Below are 12,404 nucleotides of genomic sequence, written 5' to 3' on the forward strand. Positions count from 1 at the left end.
ATACCTGCTCTTTTTGTGGTGGCAAAGAACTGGAAATTGAAGGGGACACCCATCAATTGGGGAATGGCTGAAGAGGTTGGGGTAGTACATGATTGTAATGGAAAACTATTGTGCTATAAGAAATAAGAAGGCAAATTTCAGAAAAAACCTGAGAAGACCTAAATGAACTGATGCAAAGTGAAGTGAGCAGAACCAGAACATTGTGGATGGTAGTAAGGCCCCTTAGAACACATACATCATAAGGCTCCTTAGTAAGGCAATAATGTACAACGATCAACTGTGAATGGCTTAGCTAGCCTCAGTGATTCAACAGCCCAGGACAATTCCAAAGGTCGCATGATGAAAAATTTTCTCCACCCCAAGAGAGAGAACTAATGAATTCTTGAGTACAGATTGAAGCACAACTTTTTTCGCTTTATTTTTGCCTTTTTTTTTTGCAATTTAGCTAATATGGAAATGTTTTATAGAATATCACTTTTCTTGGTGGGGGAGAGGCAGGTAATTTGGAACTCAAAATTTTAAAATGAATGTTAAAAATTAATAAATTAGAAGTTTTAAAAATTAAAAAATATTTGGGAGTCTTAGTGGATTGCAAGCTCAACATGAGTCACCCATCTGAGTATGGTTTGACAGCAAAGAAAGCTGTATTCAGGGAGAGCTTCCAGGAATAGGGACGTGACAACTGTGCTGTCCTTTCCTCTCATCAGATCTTATCTGGAGGATGTGTTCAGTTCTGTGTGCCACATATTAGACAAGGCAGCTGGGATGGTGAGCCCACTTCACAAGAGGGTGGGTTAGAGTAAGGAGACTTATTTAGCTACAGAAGACCAAGGGGTGGGCATCACAGGCAGGAGCAACCAGACTGGTTTTGCTTGGCCACAGAGAACAGAATCAGGAGCAGTGGGTACAAGTGGCAAATAAGCCATCCCAGTATGGAGTGAGTGGGCTGCCAGGAGGCAGAACGAGGGACCCCCTTTCCTTTGGGAGGACAGCTGTTCCTCAGGGGTGTTCTCATGGGACTTCTTTTAGGGTCTGGTTGTGGACAATCTGGCCCACTGAGGTCCCTTCTAATGGGGAGATCTGAGAGTCATTGAGAGAGGGGAGAAATCAGAGGAGAGGGCCCAGAAGCTGGGGGCGCAGGCCCAGTGAGCGAGAGAAAGAGCCCAGTAAGGACATGAAAAAAGAGCGGTGAGTGAGGTAGGAGGAGCTGGGGGGAGAAAGAAGCCAGGAGCAGAGGGTCATGAACCCTGCCTGTGGCTGCAGAGGCCAGGAAGGACGAGGGAGACAAAGCCCTTTGATTCAGCCTCTTTGGAGAGAGCAGCAGCTAGATTGTACCAGACTGTATGGGGCTAAGAAGGGAGGAAGGAGAGGAAGTGGGGGCACTGCTTGTGAAAGGGAGGAAAGGGAGGAGAACCACGGGATGGTAATGTGAGGGGACGGAGGGATTTGGGGGTGAGCCAGCCTGATGAGGCACACTTGGAGGCATGATGAGCAGGGCAATGAGAGCAAGCTGCTAACCTCCTAGTACTCTGTGCAATGAACCAGCTGAGACCAACCAGGCCACAACCTGATCCTGCCCAGTGACTTCAGAGGCTAAGCCCCTCCCACACACAGTATCTCATCGTAGCCCCAGTGACCTTTGACATGGCAGCTATTCTATCCCCATTTTGTAGATGAGGTGACTGAGTCTGAGAGAGGTGATGTGACCTGGCTGAGGTCATGCAACAAGGGTCTCAAGGTGAAGAAGCTGGAACTTCGGCCCTTCCTGACTCTGCATCTAACTGGACTGCTGGAGGAGATGGGAGAGGATGTCCCAGCTCCCAGGGAGAGCCCCAGGAAAGTTCCTTCCTCCCCTTTCATTTGCGATCTGCTGTGGTCGCATCCACGCCAAGGAGAATGGCATGGTGCCAGGCACGCAGGAGTGAGTGACCCATTCTTCCTCAGTTTAACTGAAGTCCATTTCCCTGGGGGACCACTCTGACATTAAGCCTGACTTTGCAGCTCCTCTCCCCATAGGTGGGACAGCCCACCGAACACTGGAAGACAGCTGCACAGCCCCTAGGGTCTCCTCCGGGCCCACCGGCCCAGCTCCTTCCACCAGGCCCACTAGGACAGGAGGCCCTGCCTTGGCCACCCTGGCCGCCCTCCCCAGGGCCTCTCCAATCTTTCCTCCCACTGTGGCACCGGCTGATGCCTGGCAGCAGGAATGGAGGCCTCTAACTTATTCTCGTCCTGGAAGCTGTCCAGGGCCCTCTGGTCCAGGATGACTGTTCTCTGCTGCTGACCATGTCACCATCTGCCCCATTCCCTGCCTTGCTGGTGGACCTAGAACCTGTCCTGGAACTTCTCTTACCTTTGGAGCTCATTAATTCCCCTGAATGACTCTCGCTAAGACATCCAAGCCCCAACCTCTTTCCTCTGCCTGAATCCTGCATCGTCAGCTGTCTTGGACACTTGAACTGGGTGTCTCACACACTTCCAACTCGGCATGGCCCATTCAGATCATTATCCTCCTCCCCCAATCCCCCAGGCCTTAGTCTACCGGGCTCTCCATGGCTGATCCCCTGGGCCTGCTCTCATTCCTCACCTGCCCTCCATGGAATCCCTGCCTCCTTTTAAGGTGTCACTCTATTGGCATATTCCCAAATGCACAGCTCCACCAACAATGTAATAGTGTGCCCATCCTTCCACAACTGTCATTTTTGGTCATCTCTGGTGAGGAGAGGCCTCAGGGCTGCTTTCATTTGGGTTTCTTTTATCATTGGTGATTTGGTGGTTGTAAAGATTTTGCAATTCTTTCAAGGTCCTTTAGCCACTTATCTATTGGGGTATGGCTACCAGCCTTTAATAATGCCTTGGTCTCCCCTGAATCATTCACTTTCTTGGACTAGAAGGGGCTCAGCTGGTGTGAGGATACTGGATATTTCCCCTCAAGCAATGGAGAGAGTCAAGAAGAGCTGGGTGCAAATTCCATCAGTCGCTGGCTGCTGTATGACTGGACAAGTCACTTGATCTCCCCGTGCCTCAGTTTACTTCTCTGGATGACTCCTAAGTGTGTGTTCCTATGATTCTTCCTGGCTAGCTGTGTGCTCTCCTCTGGACCTGTTTTCTCATGTCACCTGAAGGGGCTTCTAGTCTCTCTGAGGTTCTTTTCTAAACCTTACAAAAGTATCTGCTCCACACTAGAGAGACAAGGCCCGACTGGCCTCCAGGAAGGCCCTGAGTGACTCATCTCTCCACATTTCCCTCTTCCTGGTCCTCATATTGCACCACCCACTTTGCCCTGCCACGCCCCAACCCTGACCACCCCCCAGCACCTGCTCCCAATGGAAGCTGGGGGAAAAAACAAAAATCGCAAAACTGAGCTAAGGGGGCAGCTAGGTGGCTCAGTGGATAGAGCATCGGCCCCGGATTCAGGAAGACCTGAGTTTCAAATCCGGCTTCAGACACTTGACACTTACTAGCTGTGTGACCCTGGGCAAGTCACTTAACCCTCATTGCCCCACCCCCAAAAACCAAAACAAAACAAAAAAACAACTGAGCTGAGTCCACCACAAATTGACATGCTGTGATCTCAGCTGCCCCATGGTTTTCCTCCCCAGTAACTCCCCAGCAGCTCGTCCCAATCTTCTCTTCCTCTCAGCTGAGAACTTTGTCTCAAATTTTACTGGAAACACTCACTCTCTCCTCCCCTCCTCCTCATCTCCCACCACCCACAGGCTTTCTGTAGCCCCGTCTGTCTCGCCATAGTAACCCCTCCACATGCACAAGTTTTCCCACCAAACCCGTCTCCTCCTCTGTCATCTCAGCTCTCTCGATAACATCTCCCTGTCTGCTGGCTGCTTCCCATGTGGTCTCCATCCTCAAACCCCATCCCTGATGGACAGGCAGATTTTGGCTTTGACAGCTGGAAGGCATAAGTCAGTCCCTTTTCCAGACAGAGCTGACAGCTGTCAAAGGAGCCTTCTTCCTTCTTCCCTGTACCCCGTAACAAGATGGGTCAGTGAGGCTGGACCATCTCACCTCCTCCCTCCCCTGTCCCACCAGCTACAGAGGGGGGGCACTGGCCAAGCTTGTTCTGGGAGCAGTCCGTCTGTCCACTGTGTGGGGCTGCCTGGCCTAGGAGGCAGAGCGGGGCTGATCAGGACCCACTCAACTGGCCTCTTCATCTTCAGGAGTGGTCACCAAAACCTCAGTGTTTGGGGCAAGGTTTGGTGAACCTGGGGGGCCCACCTGACCTCCAGCCCAGCTCGCTGGCCTGGTTTCTTTAAGCCTGACTGTTCTCCAAGGAACTTCCTCACAACCTCTCTAGGAGATAAGCAGCATTATATACATTTTATAGAGAGGGGGAGTAACTTACCCAGGGTCACCCAAGGTTGTAAACATCAAGGGAGGACCTGAACTCAGGGCCTTTGACTCCAGAAGCAGAGATCCCCCGGACCACGCTACTTTCTCAAGTGTCCTCAGAGGTCCATGAGTCCTAGCCCTCATTCACACAGGTGGACCCAGGAGGCCCACCCCGCCATCATGCCACAGGTCTGAAACTTGGGGACCCTGTAAAAGCCAACGTCCCATGCATGCATTTATCCTTCCTCCCTCTGTAAGTCACAGCGTGGTCAGATAGGACGGCTGGTCCTCCCTGTGCGTGCGTGCGTGCGTGCGTGCGTGTGTGTGTGTGTATGTGTGTGGACACATGCATGCAGGCAGCTCACCTCCCTCACTGCAGGTCTGGGAGTCAGAGGTCAGGCTGTCCGTGGAGCCGGCGGTGAAATGAGCATGGATGCGGCTGAAGACTGGGGGGCCGAGGCTTCCTGCTGAGCCATGGCTGGCCTGTTCCAGGTCAGGGCTGCTCTTGTTCATTCTTAGAAGGTGCCTGGAGAGAAGAGAAAAGGGGGTCCAGGACAGAATCACGCATTTGAGTGGGAGAAGGGAGCTCATCCCCACCTACATATTGTCCCCAATAGGTGGCCATCATCTGGCCCCTCTCTGGAGACCTCCCAAGAGGGGCCAAGCATCGCCTCCGGGGCAGCCCCTTCCTCTCTGAGGCAGCCTCTTCCCCCCCCCCACAGTAACTCCCTTTCGGGGCAGTTGTTTTTCCCCTGGCATCAGGTCTAAGTTTACCCCTTTGACACTCTCCCCACTGCTCCAGATTCTGCCAAAAACAAGAAGTGAGGGGCAGCTAGGTGGTACAGTAGATAGAGCACTGGCCCTGGATTCAGAAGGACCTGAGTTCAAATCCAGCCTCAGACACTTAACACTTACTAGCTGTGTGACCCTGGGCAAGTCACTTAACCCCAATTGCCTCCCTAAAAAACAAGAACAACAAGTGAAATCCCTTCTCGGCACGAAGGCCCTTCTACAAGAATCCTGAAGAGCTGAGGCCAGTCCTGTCCTCTCCAGGGCAGTGACCACATGATCCTCCCAAGAAAGCAAAGTGGGTGGCTCTTTGGAAGAGCTGCTTCCCTTTCTACTGGGGAAGTTTCCCTTTAGTGACGACGGCCTCTCTCTAGCCTCCAGGCGATGCTTTCTTCCCTTTCTTCAACAGGTCCCCACGCTATGCCTTTCCTTTTTGGTAGCTCGAGTCTGGCTGGCCTTGGCCCCTCGTTCAGGATCAGGGAGCCCTGTTCCCAGGGAACACTTAATAACCAAAGGTGTGTCTAACTGAACCCCCAGGCCCCAAGGAGCAGCAAGGGCAGAACGTGTTTGTCACCCAAGAGTCTAAGATCTCCTGTCGTGCATTTCTCATGTGCGAAGAGAGTTCAGGGTCACCAGGGGTCAAAGAACAAATACCAGTGCGGTTGGCACAAAACAAAGACAGAGGTGTAGGGCTGGAAGGGGCCTTGACCTCAGGTCCAGAGGAGAGTTGACCAACCCAAGGGCAGAGGCAAGATTTTGCAGCTTTTTGTAATAGTATAAAGCTGGAAATGAGAGCCATTGGTTGAGGAATGGCTGAGTAAATTATGATTAAATAAATAAATTGTGGTAACATCAAGAAATGATGAAGGCTTCAGAGAAACCTGGGAAGATGAGAATGAACTGGTACAAAGTAAAATGGCAGAACCAGAGAGCTACCGTTACAGGGACAACAGCACTGTGAAAGCAAACTAGTCTGAAAGACTGAAGAGAAGGGATTTCGCCAGATGCCGGAGGGTTGGTGATGATGGATGCCACCTGTGGCAGCTGTGTCTGGATGTGGCCAAGGCGGCAATTTGCTCCGCTTGTCTGCAGATTAGTCACAAGGGTTTTGTTCTTTCCCATTTGGGGAGAGGAGGGAAGGGGTGTGTGGGAACAGTACTAAGTCATTGAAGCCTTTCTTCAGGACACGTGGAAGGCCACAAATCATGATGTCACGAGGCTCTCCAAATCCAGGGGGAAAAAAAAGGAACTGTGGAATATGGATGCTGATTGGGCCATACTATTTTGTTTTGGGTGCTGTTGTTTTTCTGTTTTGAGGTTTTTCCTTTTTACTCTGATTCTTTTAAAACATGACTAATGCAGAAATATGGGAAAAAACAAAAAAAAGACACAGAGCCAGACAGAGGGAGGAAGCATAGGTGAGCAGGACAGCTTTGAAAGTGCATTCATCCCACGCATCCAAGAAAAGCAAGTGCTCTGGAACAGATTTGAGGTTTCACGTACAGTGCTTTCTCCCTCTGTTCTACCCTGTATATAGGAACTCTTTTCATTTGTGTCTATCATGTCCAGAATATTTAAAAAACTTAAAATCTAAAATGACGGCCTTCCTCTAGGAGCGACTGACCCAAATCTGAGTGTCAGGTTCTCTGTTTCCTATTTCCCGAACCCCATATTCCTTTTTTTTTCTTTTCTTTGGTGAGGCAATTGGGGTAAAGTGACTTGCCCAGGGTCACACAGCTAGTAAGTGTTAAGTGTCTGAGGCCGGATTTGAACTCAGGTCCTCCTGACTCCAGGGCCAGTGCTCTATCCAGTGCACCACCTAGCTGCCCCCATATTCCTTTTCAACTTGATATGCCTGCATCTGGTATCTCTGTGGATAGAGCTCTGGGCCTGGGGTCGGGAAGACTTGAGTTATGATCCAGCTTTAGACGCTTACTAACTGTGTGCCTCTGGGTGAGTCACTTCACCTTTCCCAGACTCAGTTTCCCTATATGTAAAATGGGGATAAGAATGACATCGGCCCCACAGGGTCGGTGTGAACATCAAGTAAGAGAATGTGAAAAGTGATGTGCAGGCCTTAAAGTGAGGTATAAATGCAAGCTGTCATTACTTTATTATGTCAGGAGGGCTAACCTTCGGTCAGTGCCCTATTCATCCTCAAGCTGGCTGGTCCACCACTTGATTTGGCCTGGGGTGCTGGACCACAGCTGGTGGCAGTGAATTGAGCTAGTTTGGGTGGGGTTGTCTTCACAAGGTATGAGAGGTTCGTGTCCAGTTGACCGGGCCACTGGGTGATGAGCTCTTTGCCTGCCAAAGCCCATGTTCCAAAGATAAATGCCAGCTGGCCCTCAATCCCGGGGCTCCCTGCTCCTGCAGTGATGGGAAGAGGAAAATGGGCCACAACACAGACACTATCCATGACAGATCCTTGTCCAATAGCCCCCAAGTGACTAGGGAAGAAGATCATTGATTTAGGGCTGGAGGCAGTCAAGTCTAACCTCCATGCCTAGATAGGTGAAGCCACACAGTGAAAACTTGTCTGTGGCAGGATTCACTCCCAGCTCTTCCCGAGCCCAGTGCCTCCATGGGGCATCCTGGTATAGGACCTGAATCACACCCTGGACCTTCTCACCATCAACGATATCAGAAGAAAGGAGCTGGAGGAAATGGTTGCAGAAGTCACAGTTTCTCCTTGTAAAGACAAATAAAGGTGTTGGAGAAGGACCTGGGCATTCCCGCTGGCCGTCCCCAGGCCTGGAGCGCTCTCCTTCACCTCTGCTGCCGGCTTTTCTGGCTCCCTTCCAGTCCACCTTCTAGAAGGGGCCTTTCCCTCGGCCTTTTGGCCAGAGCCCCCCACCACCCCTGCGGAGACACTCCAATTTATGCTGTATGCCGTGGCGTCACCATTGGCATTTCCCATGGGCCATCACCCCTGCCTGGCATCACCCCTGGTGTCAACCTGGTGTCGCCCCTTGGCACCATCTCCGGTATCACCCACCACCCACCACCCACCACCTGAGAATGGTTGGAGAGCAGACCGTGAGGACACCAAGGGGGAGGCAGCCAGATGAGGCCATAGGACCGATGTCAGCACCTAGGTGAACTGTGGAGTCGACTGACATGGTATCTCAGGAAGAACCAACACCTGGGCCTTACTAATGGGGAAAGAGGCAAAAAGCCTCCCCAGCCACTGGCCATCTGCCACCTTCCCTGTGTCTGCCACAGTTCTACGGCATCACCCCTCCATGCTCCCAAGTGGGCCTCCATGAGGCTATCAGGTGGCAGGAGCCAAGACGCCTGCCCCTGGCACACGGCTGCCCACCCTGGGGTCATGACCAGGCTTGGACTCTGCACAGTATGGCCCCCTCTTCCTTTAGGACACACATGCAGGTGGCACAAGAGCTCTGGTGAGGAGACGCCCGTGCCTGGGTGAGGCACATAACTGAGATAGATGCTTGTTACAGAGGGATCAGAGCAGAAGCCAAGGGCACCGATGGCTGGAGAGGTGCCTGACCCCTTTTCCATCCCAGTAGTGGCCTCCAGTTGCCCTGCACTAGGGCCTTCTTTGTTCATTCATCCCTCCTGCCCTGACTTCATTCTCCTCTGTCTGCAACCTCAGCTGGGTTGGGACACTCCCTGGTACATGGTGCTCCTCTGGGTATAGGGGAGCAAGCCTCAGGACCTGACAAGCAGAGACAAGGCAAGTGTGTGTGTGTGTGTGTGTGTGTGTGTGTGTGTGTGTGTGTGTGTGTGTGTGTGTACATGTGCACATGGATGTGGATGTGGGGGAGGAGGGGACCTGCCTCTCTTACAAGTTCTCTGTGTGTGTGACATTTGAGTCTGTTAGAAAGGGAAGGACTTTGAGGTGCCCCCTCTAAGTCCAACTAGTATCTGAGGACAAGTCCCTGCTACAAGCTGCCCAACAAGCAATCACATACATGGTCTTAGCTTGAAGCCCCCAGAGGGTCAGTCATTACCCATCCTCAAGGAGGGCAGCCCATGGCCTGTGCCTGGATTGTCCCAACTTGATGAGCAAAGTTTACTCATATTTTTCCATTCCTTATGTCCAGGCTCAGACTTCACTAGCTCTGTGACCTTAGGCATATCAGGGAGAAAGAAAACGGGCTCTGGCTTCAGAGCCCCTGGGTTCAAACCCTGCCTGCCACACATACTAGTGATATAACCTGGGGAGAGTCACATCTCCCCGGGCCTCAGTTTACTTGTGCTTACAAGGAAGCGACTGGAAGAGGTGACCTGTTCGTTCCAGCTACAGAGGTGTGATCTCTGACCCTGAAATTCTTCACCTGTCAAATGGGGACACTATTCAAACCTCCTTATGGGGTCACTTGGAGGGAAGTCCTCTCTCTGACACGATAAGGAAATCTGAGCTGTCATTTTGCTCAGAACTCAAACCAAGTGACACACCCACCCAACCATGGAATGACCAATAGATGCAGATGCAGCAGAAGTTTGCTGGGGTCTCTCCTAAGGAGAGCCCTGGCCGGTCACTCTGCTCCCTTTCGGGAAGGGCCCTGACACCAGAGGAAGAGGCCTCCCTCGGACTCCATCCCTCTCTTCCTCCTGCCCTGCCTGGCTCTCCCCCACACTTCCTCCCCTGCCTCTGCCTGGCTCTCAGCTGGCCGGGCAGACCTTGGAAGAGGGGTAGCATCTATCTTCCTCTGGGCTGCTTGCTGCAGCTGCCGCACTGATGCCTTGCCTGGGGCTTTCCCCCCATAGTGCATGGGAGGGATGCCTCAGAGCTGCCCGCCCCTGATCTGGAAGCCTGGTACTGAGAAAGCCCAGCAGGAAGAAGGACCATCCGCTCCACTTCCTCATTCATTCTCAGGAACAAACCGCAGCTAAAAATACTGCTGAGCCTGGGGAGCAACACAGGCTGCAGTGTACAGGGAGGCTTCCAGGGCTGGGCATGTAGCACAAAGCAGGGCGCCCCTCCAGGCGCAGGGCGCAGGGCACTCTCGCCCTTGCTGACCATCTGCTCCTCTCATGCATGTTGGGCTGATGCTGCCTGCCTCTGGGGGCAGAGCCCCCAATCAGGCTCACAAGAGACCCATACCACATGTAAGCCTCACAGCATGTATGTGCGAGCGAACACACATGGCCAAAGCAAGTCTGGTGCCAAACAAGAAGTCTCTTTTCCTTTGTATTAGTGAAAGAGGAAACTTCAACGACAGGTCCCCCCCCCCCGCCTTTCCACCCCACTTCCCACAGAAATCTCAGCCTTCTTACCATCCCAGTTCATCATGGCTCAGGGCAGCTCTGTTCTCCAGCAGCCCTTGGATCCCCCGGGGCCGCCAACCAGCGGAGAATGGGGGGGGCAGAATGGGGGGCAGAGGGCGGCCCAGCTGCCTCGTGGGTCCCTCCTCCACCAGCCACGGGAAGGTGACAAACAATTCCTCTCCTGACTCTTTCTATAGAATGCACTTCCTCTGCCTGCCGGGCTGGCCCACTCAGCTGAGCCTCTCCCATCTGCTTGGACTGCCACTCCCCCAGCCGTCATCTGCTCGCCCCTCACTCTGTGATCCCTCTGACAGCTAAGCCAGTACTTACAAATGCTTTTCTTTCATTCACTCATTTCATTCATTCATTCATTCATTCATTCATTCATATGTCACCTTCTGCCAGATTTAGAGAAACTGCCTCCAGTCCCTCCCCACTCCGGCACAATTCTAGCCTAGGGCAAATAGTCAGTAAACAGGGACTGATTCCCACCATGTGCCAGGCACTGTGGCTAAGTGTGGGGGAAACAAGGAAAGGCAAAACCCAGGCCCTACTCAATAAAATGCCACCATCTGAAGTGCCTCCCCTTCTCTAGAATCTGCAGTAGCTCCCAGGGAGGAAGCTCTCTCTGGGAGGCCACACCCAGTCTCTGCCAGCCCCATGTTTCATCGGCCTTGTTTACTCGAACACTCGGTCCTCCTGAGCCACAAAAGCTCTTCAGCGTCCTCGGCTGTGGCCTCCCCTCTCCCAGCTAGAGACCTCAACTCCCTAATCTGTCTTAACCAGGCACATCCAAAGGGGGGCGCAGCATTCTTTTCCAAAAGATCCCTGGCTTGGCCTTGGGAAGGGGCTGGGGTGGGGCAGAAAGCCCCATCTTCTCCCCCATTGCATTGGAAGCAATGAGTTGATTGTGAGGGCGAGAAGGCCTGGGGGGCTCTTGGTTTCACTCCAGGAAGCCCCATCCACCTTTCCCTACTCAGGCCCACCTCAAACCTCCCCTCCTCCCCTCATCTTTCTTAGACCGCACTCCGGTCCTGTCAGACCTCTGCTCAAAAAGCAAACCTTCAGTGGCTCCCAATGACTCCACAAGGAAAGAGGGCCTCCACCGGCTGGTGCCCCCTACCTCTGCAGCCTTCCTCTGGCTTACTCCCCAACACAAACGCGGCCAGTCTGCCCCCAGAGTGCTTGTTTGCCCACTACTGTGCATGCCTGTTCACCCTTTCAGAGAGTGCCTTCTCCCCCTCTGATGCCCCAATTCCTACCATCCTCTGAAGCACAACTTGGAGGGTACCTGATCCTCGGGGGGAATTCTGGCTGGCCTTCCCCCTAGGGCCACTGCTGTTCTCAGCATGGGGTGCTGCATGTCCCCCATCTGGGGCTCTGTCCAGGATGCAGCAAAGAGCCTGGCATGGAGTAGGTGCTTCCAGTGTGTGGGGGGAACCTGTCCCTTCGTGTGCCGGCCCCTGCTGGGTCACAGCTACCATCCATGGGACCTCCTCCTCCTTCTTTGGTCTACTTTGTGTTTACTCTGAATGCCACAATGTGGTGCTGCCAAGCTGTTATTCTTAAAATCCATTTGGACTGAGTCCCACCTCCAGAAGCTTCAAGAGGCCAGACCGCCAGACAGGCAGCACCCACCGTGTCTCCACAAACAACTGCAATGCCTCCAATCAAATTCTGGAGAGCTAGGGCCAACAAAACGTCAGAGAGATTCTTCCCCAGTGGAAGACAGCTCGGGTGGGCAGCAAGGGATCTCTGCAGAGCACACACACCGCACCAGTGCGGCCTGGAGACGGCTGTGGCAGTGGCAGCTTCAGGAGCTCTCAGCTCAAAGACAGTGACCGGCTTAGACAACTGGTCAGAAAGAGATTACAAGGGACCCTTTGCTGGCTCTGAGTCACAATTCTATAGCCCACAAGCAGCTCAAGGTCAGGGTTTCAGGGTGGGGAGGAACCCTGGGGGTTAGTTACAAGGGAGCAGGGGCCCCGGTCACAGTTCCAGGACCAAGAGGAAGGCTAGTACTTGTGGCT

General features: G+C 52.9%; 1 protein-coding gene across 1 annotated transcript in view; it reads right to left on the reverse strand.

The window, feature by feature from the left end:
- Nucleotides 1–12,404, reverse strand: part of PRAG1 (PEAK1 related, kinase-activating pseudokinase 1) — a 44,839-nt gene that overhangs the window by 14,640 nt on the left and 17,795 nt on the right. The window contains exon 4 of the mRNA XM_043969527.1: nt 4,713–4,873. Coding sequence (XP_043825462.1) covers nt 4,713–4,873 — 161 coding nt within the window. The remainder of the gene's footprint in view (nt 1–4,712; nt 4,874–12,404) is intronic.

This window comes from Dromiciops gliroides, chromosome 6 (genome assembly GCF_019393635.1).
Source record: "Dromiciops gliroides isolate mDroGli1 chromosome 6, mDroGli1.pri, whole genome shotgun sequence".
NCBI lineage: Eukaryota > Metazoa > Chordata > Mammalia > Microbiotheria > Microbiotheriidae > Dromiciops > Dromiciops gliroides.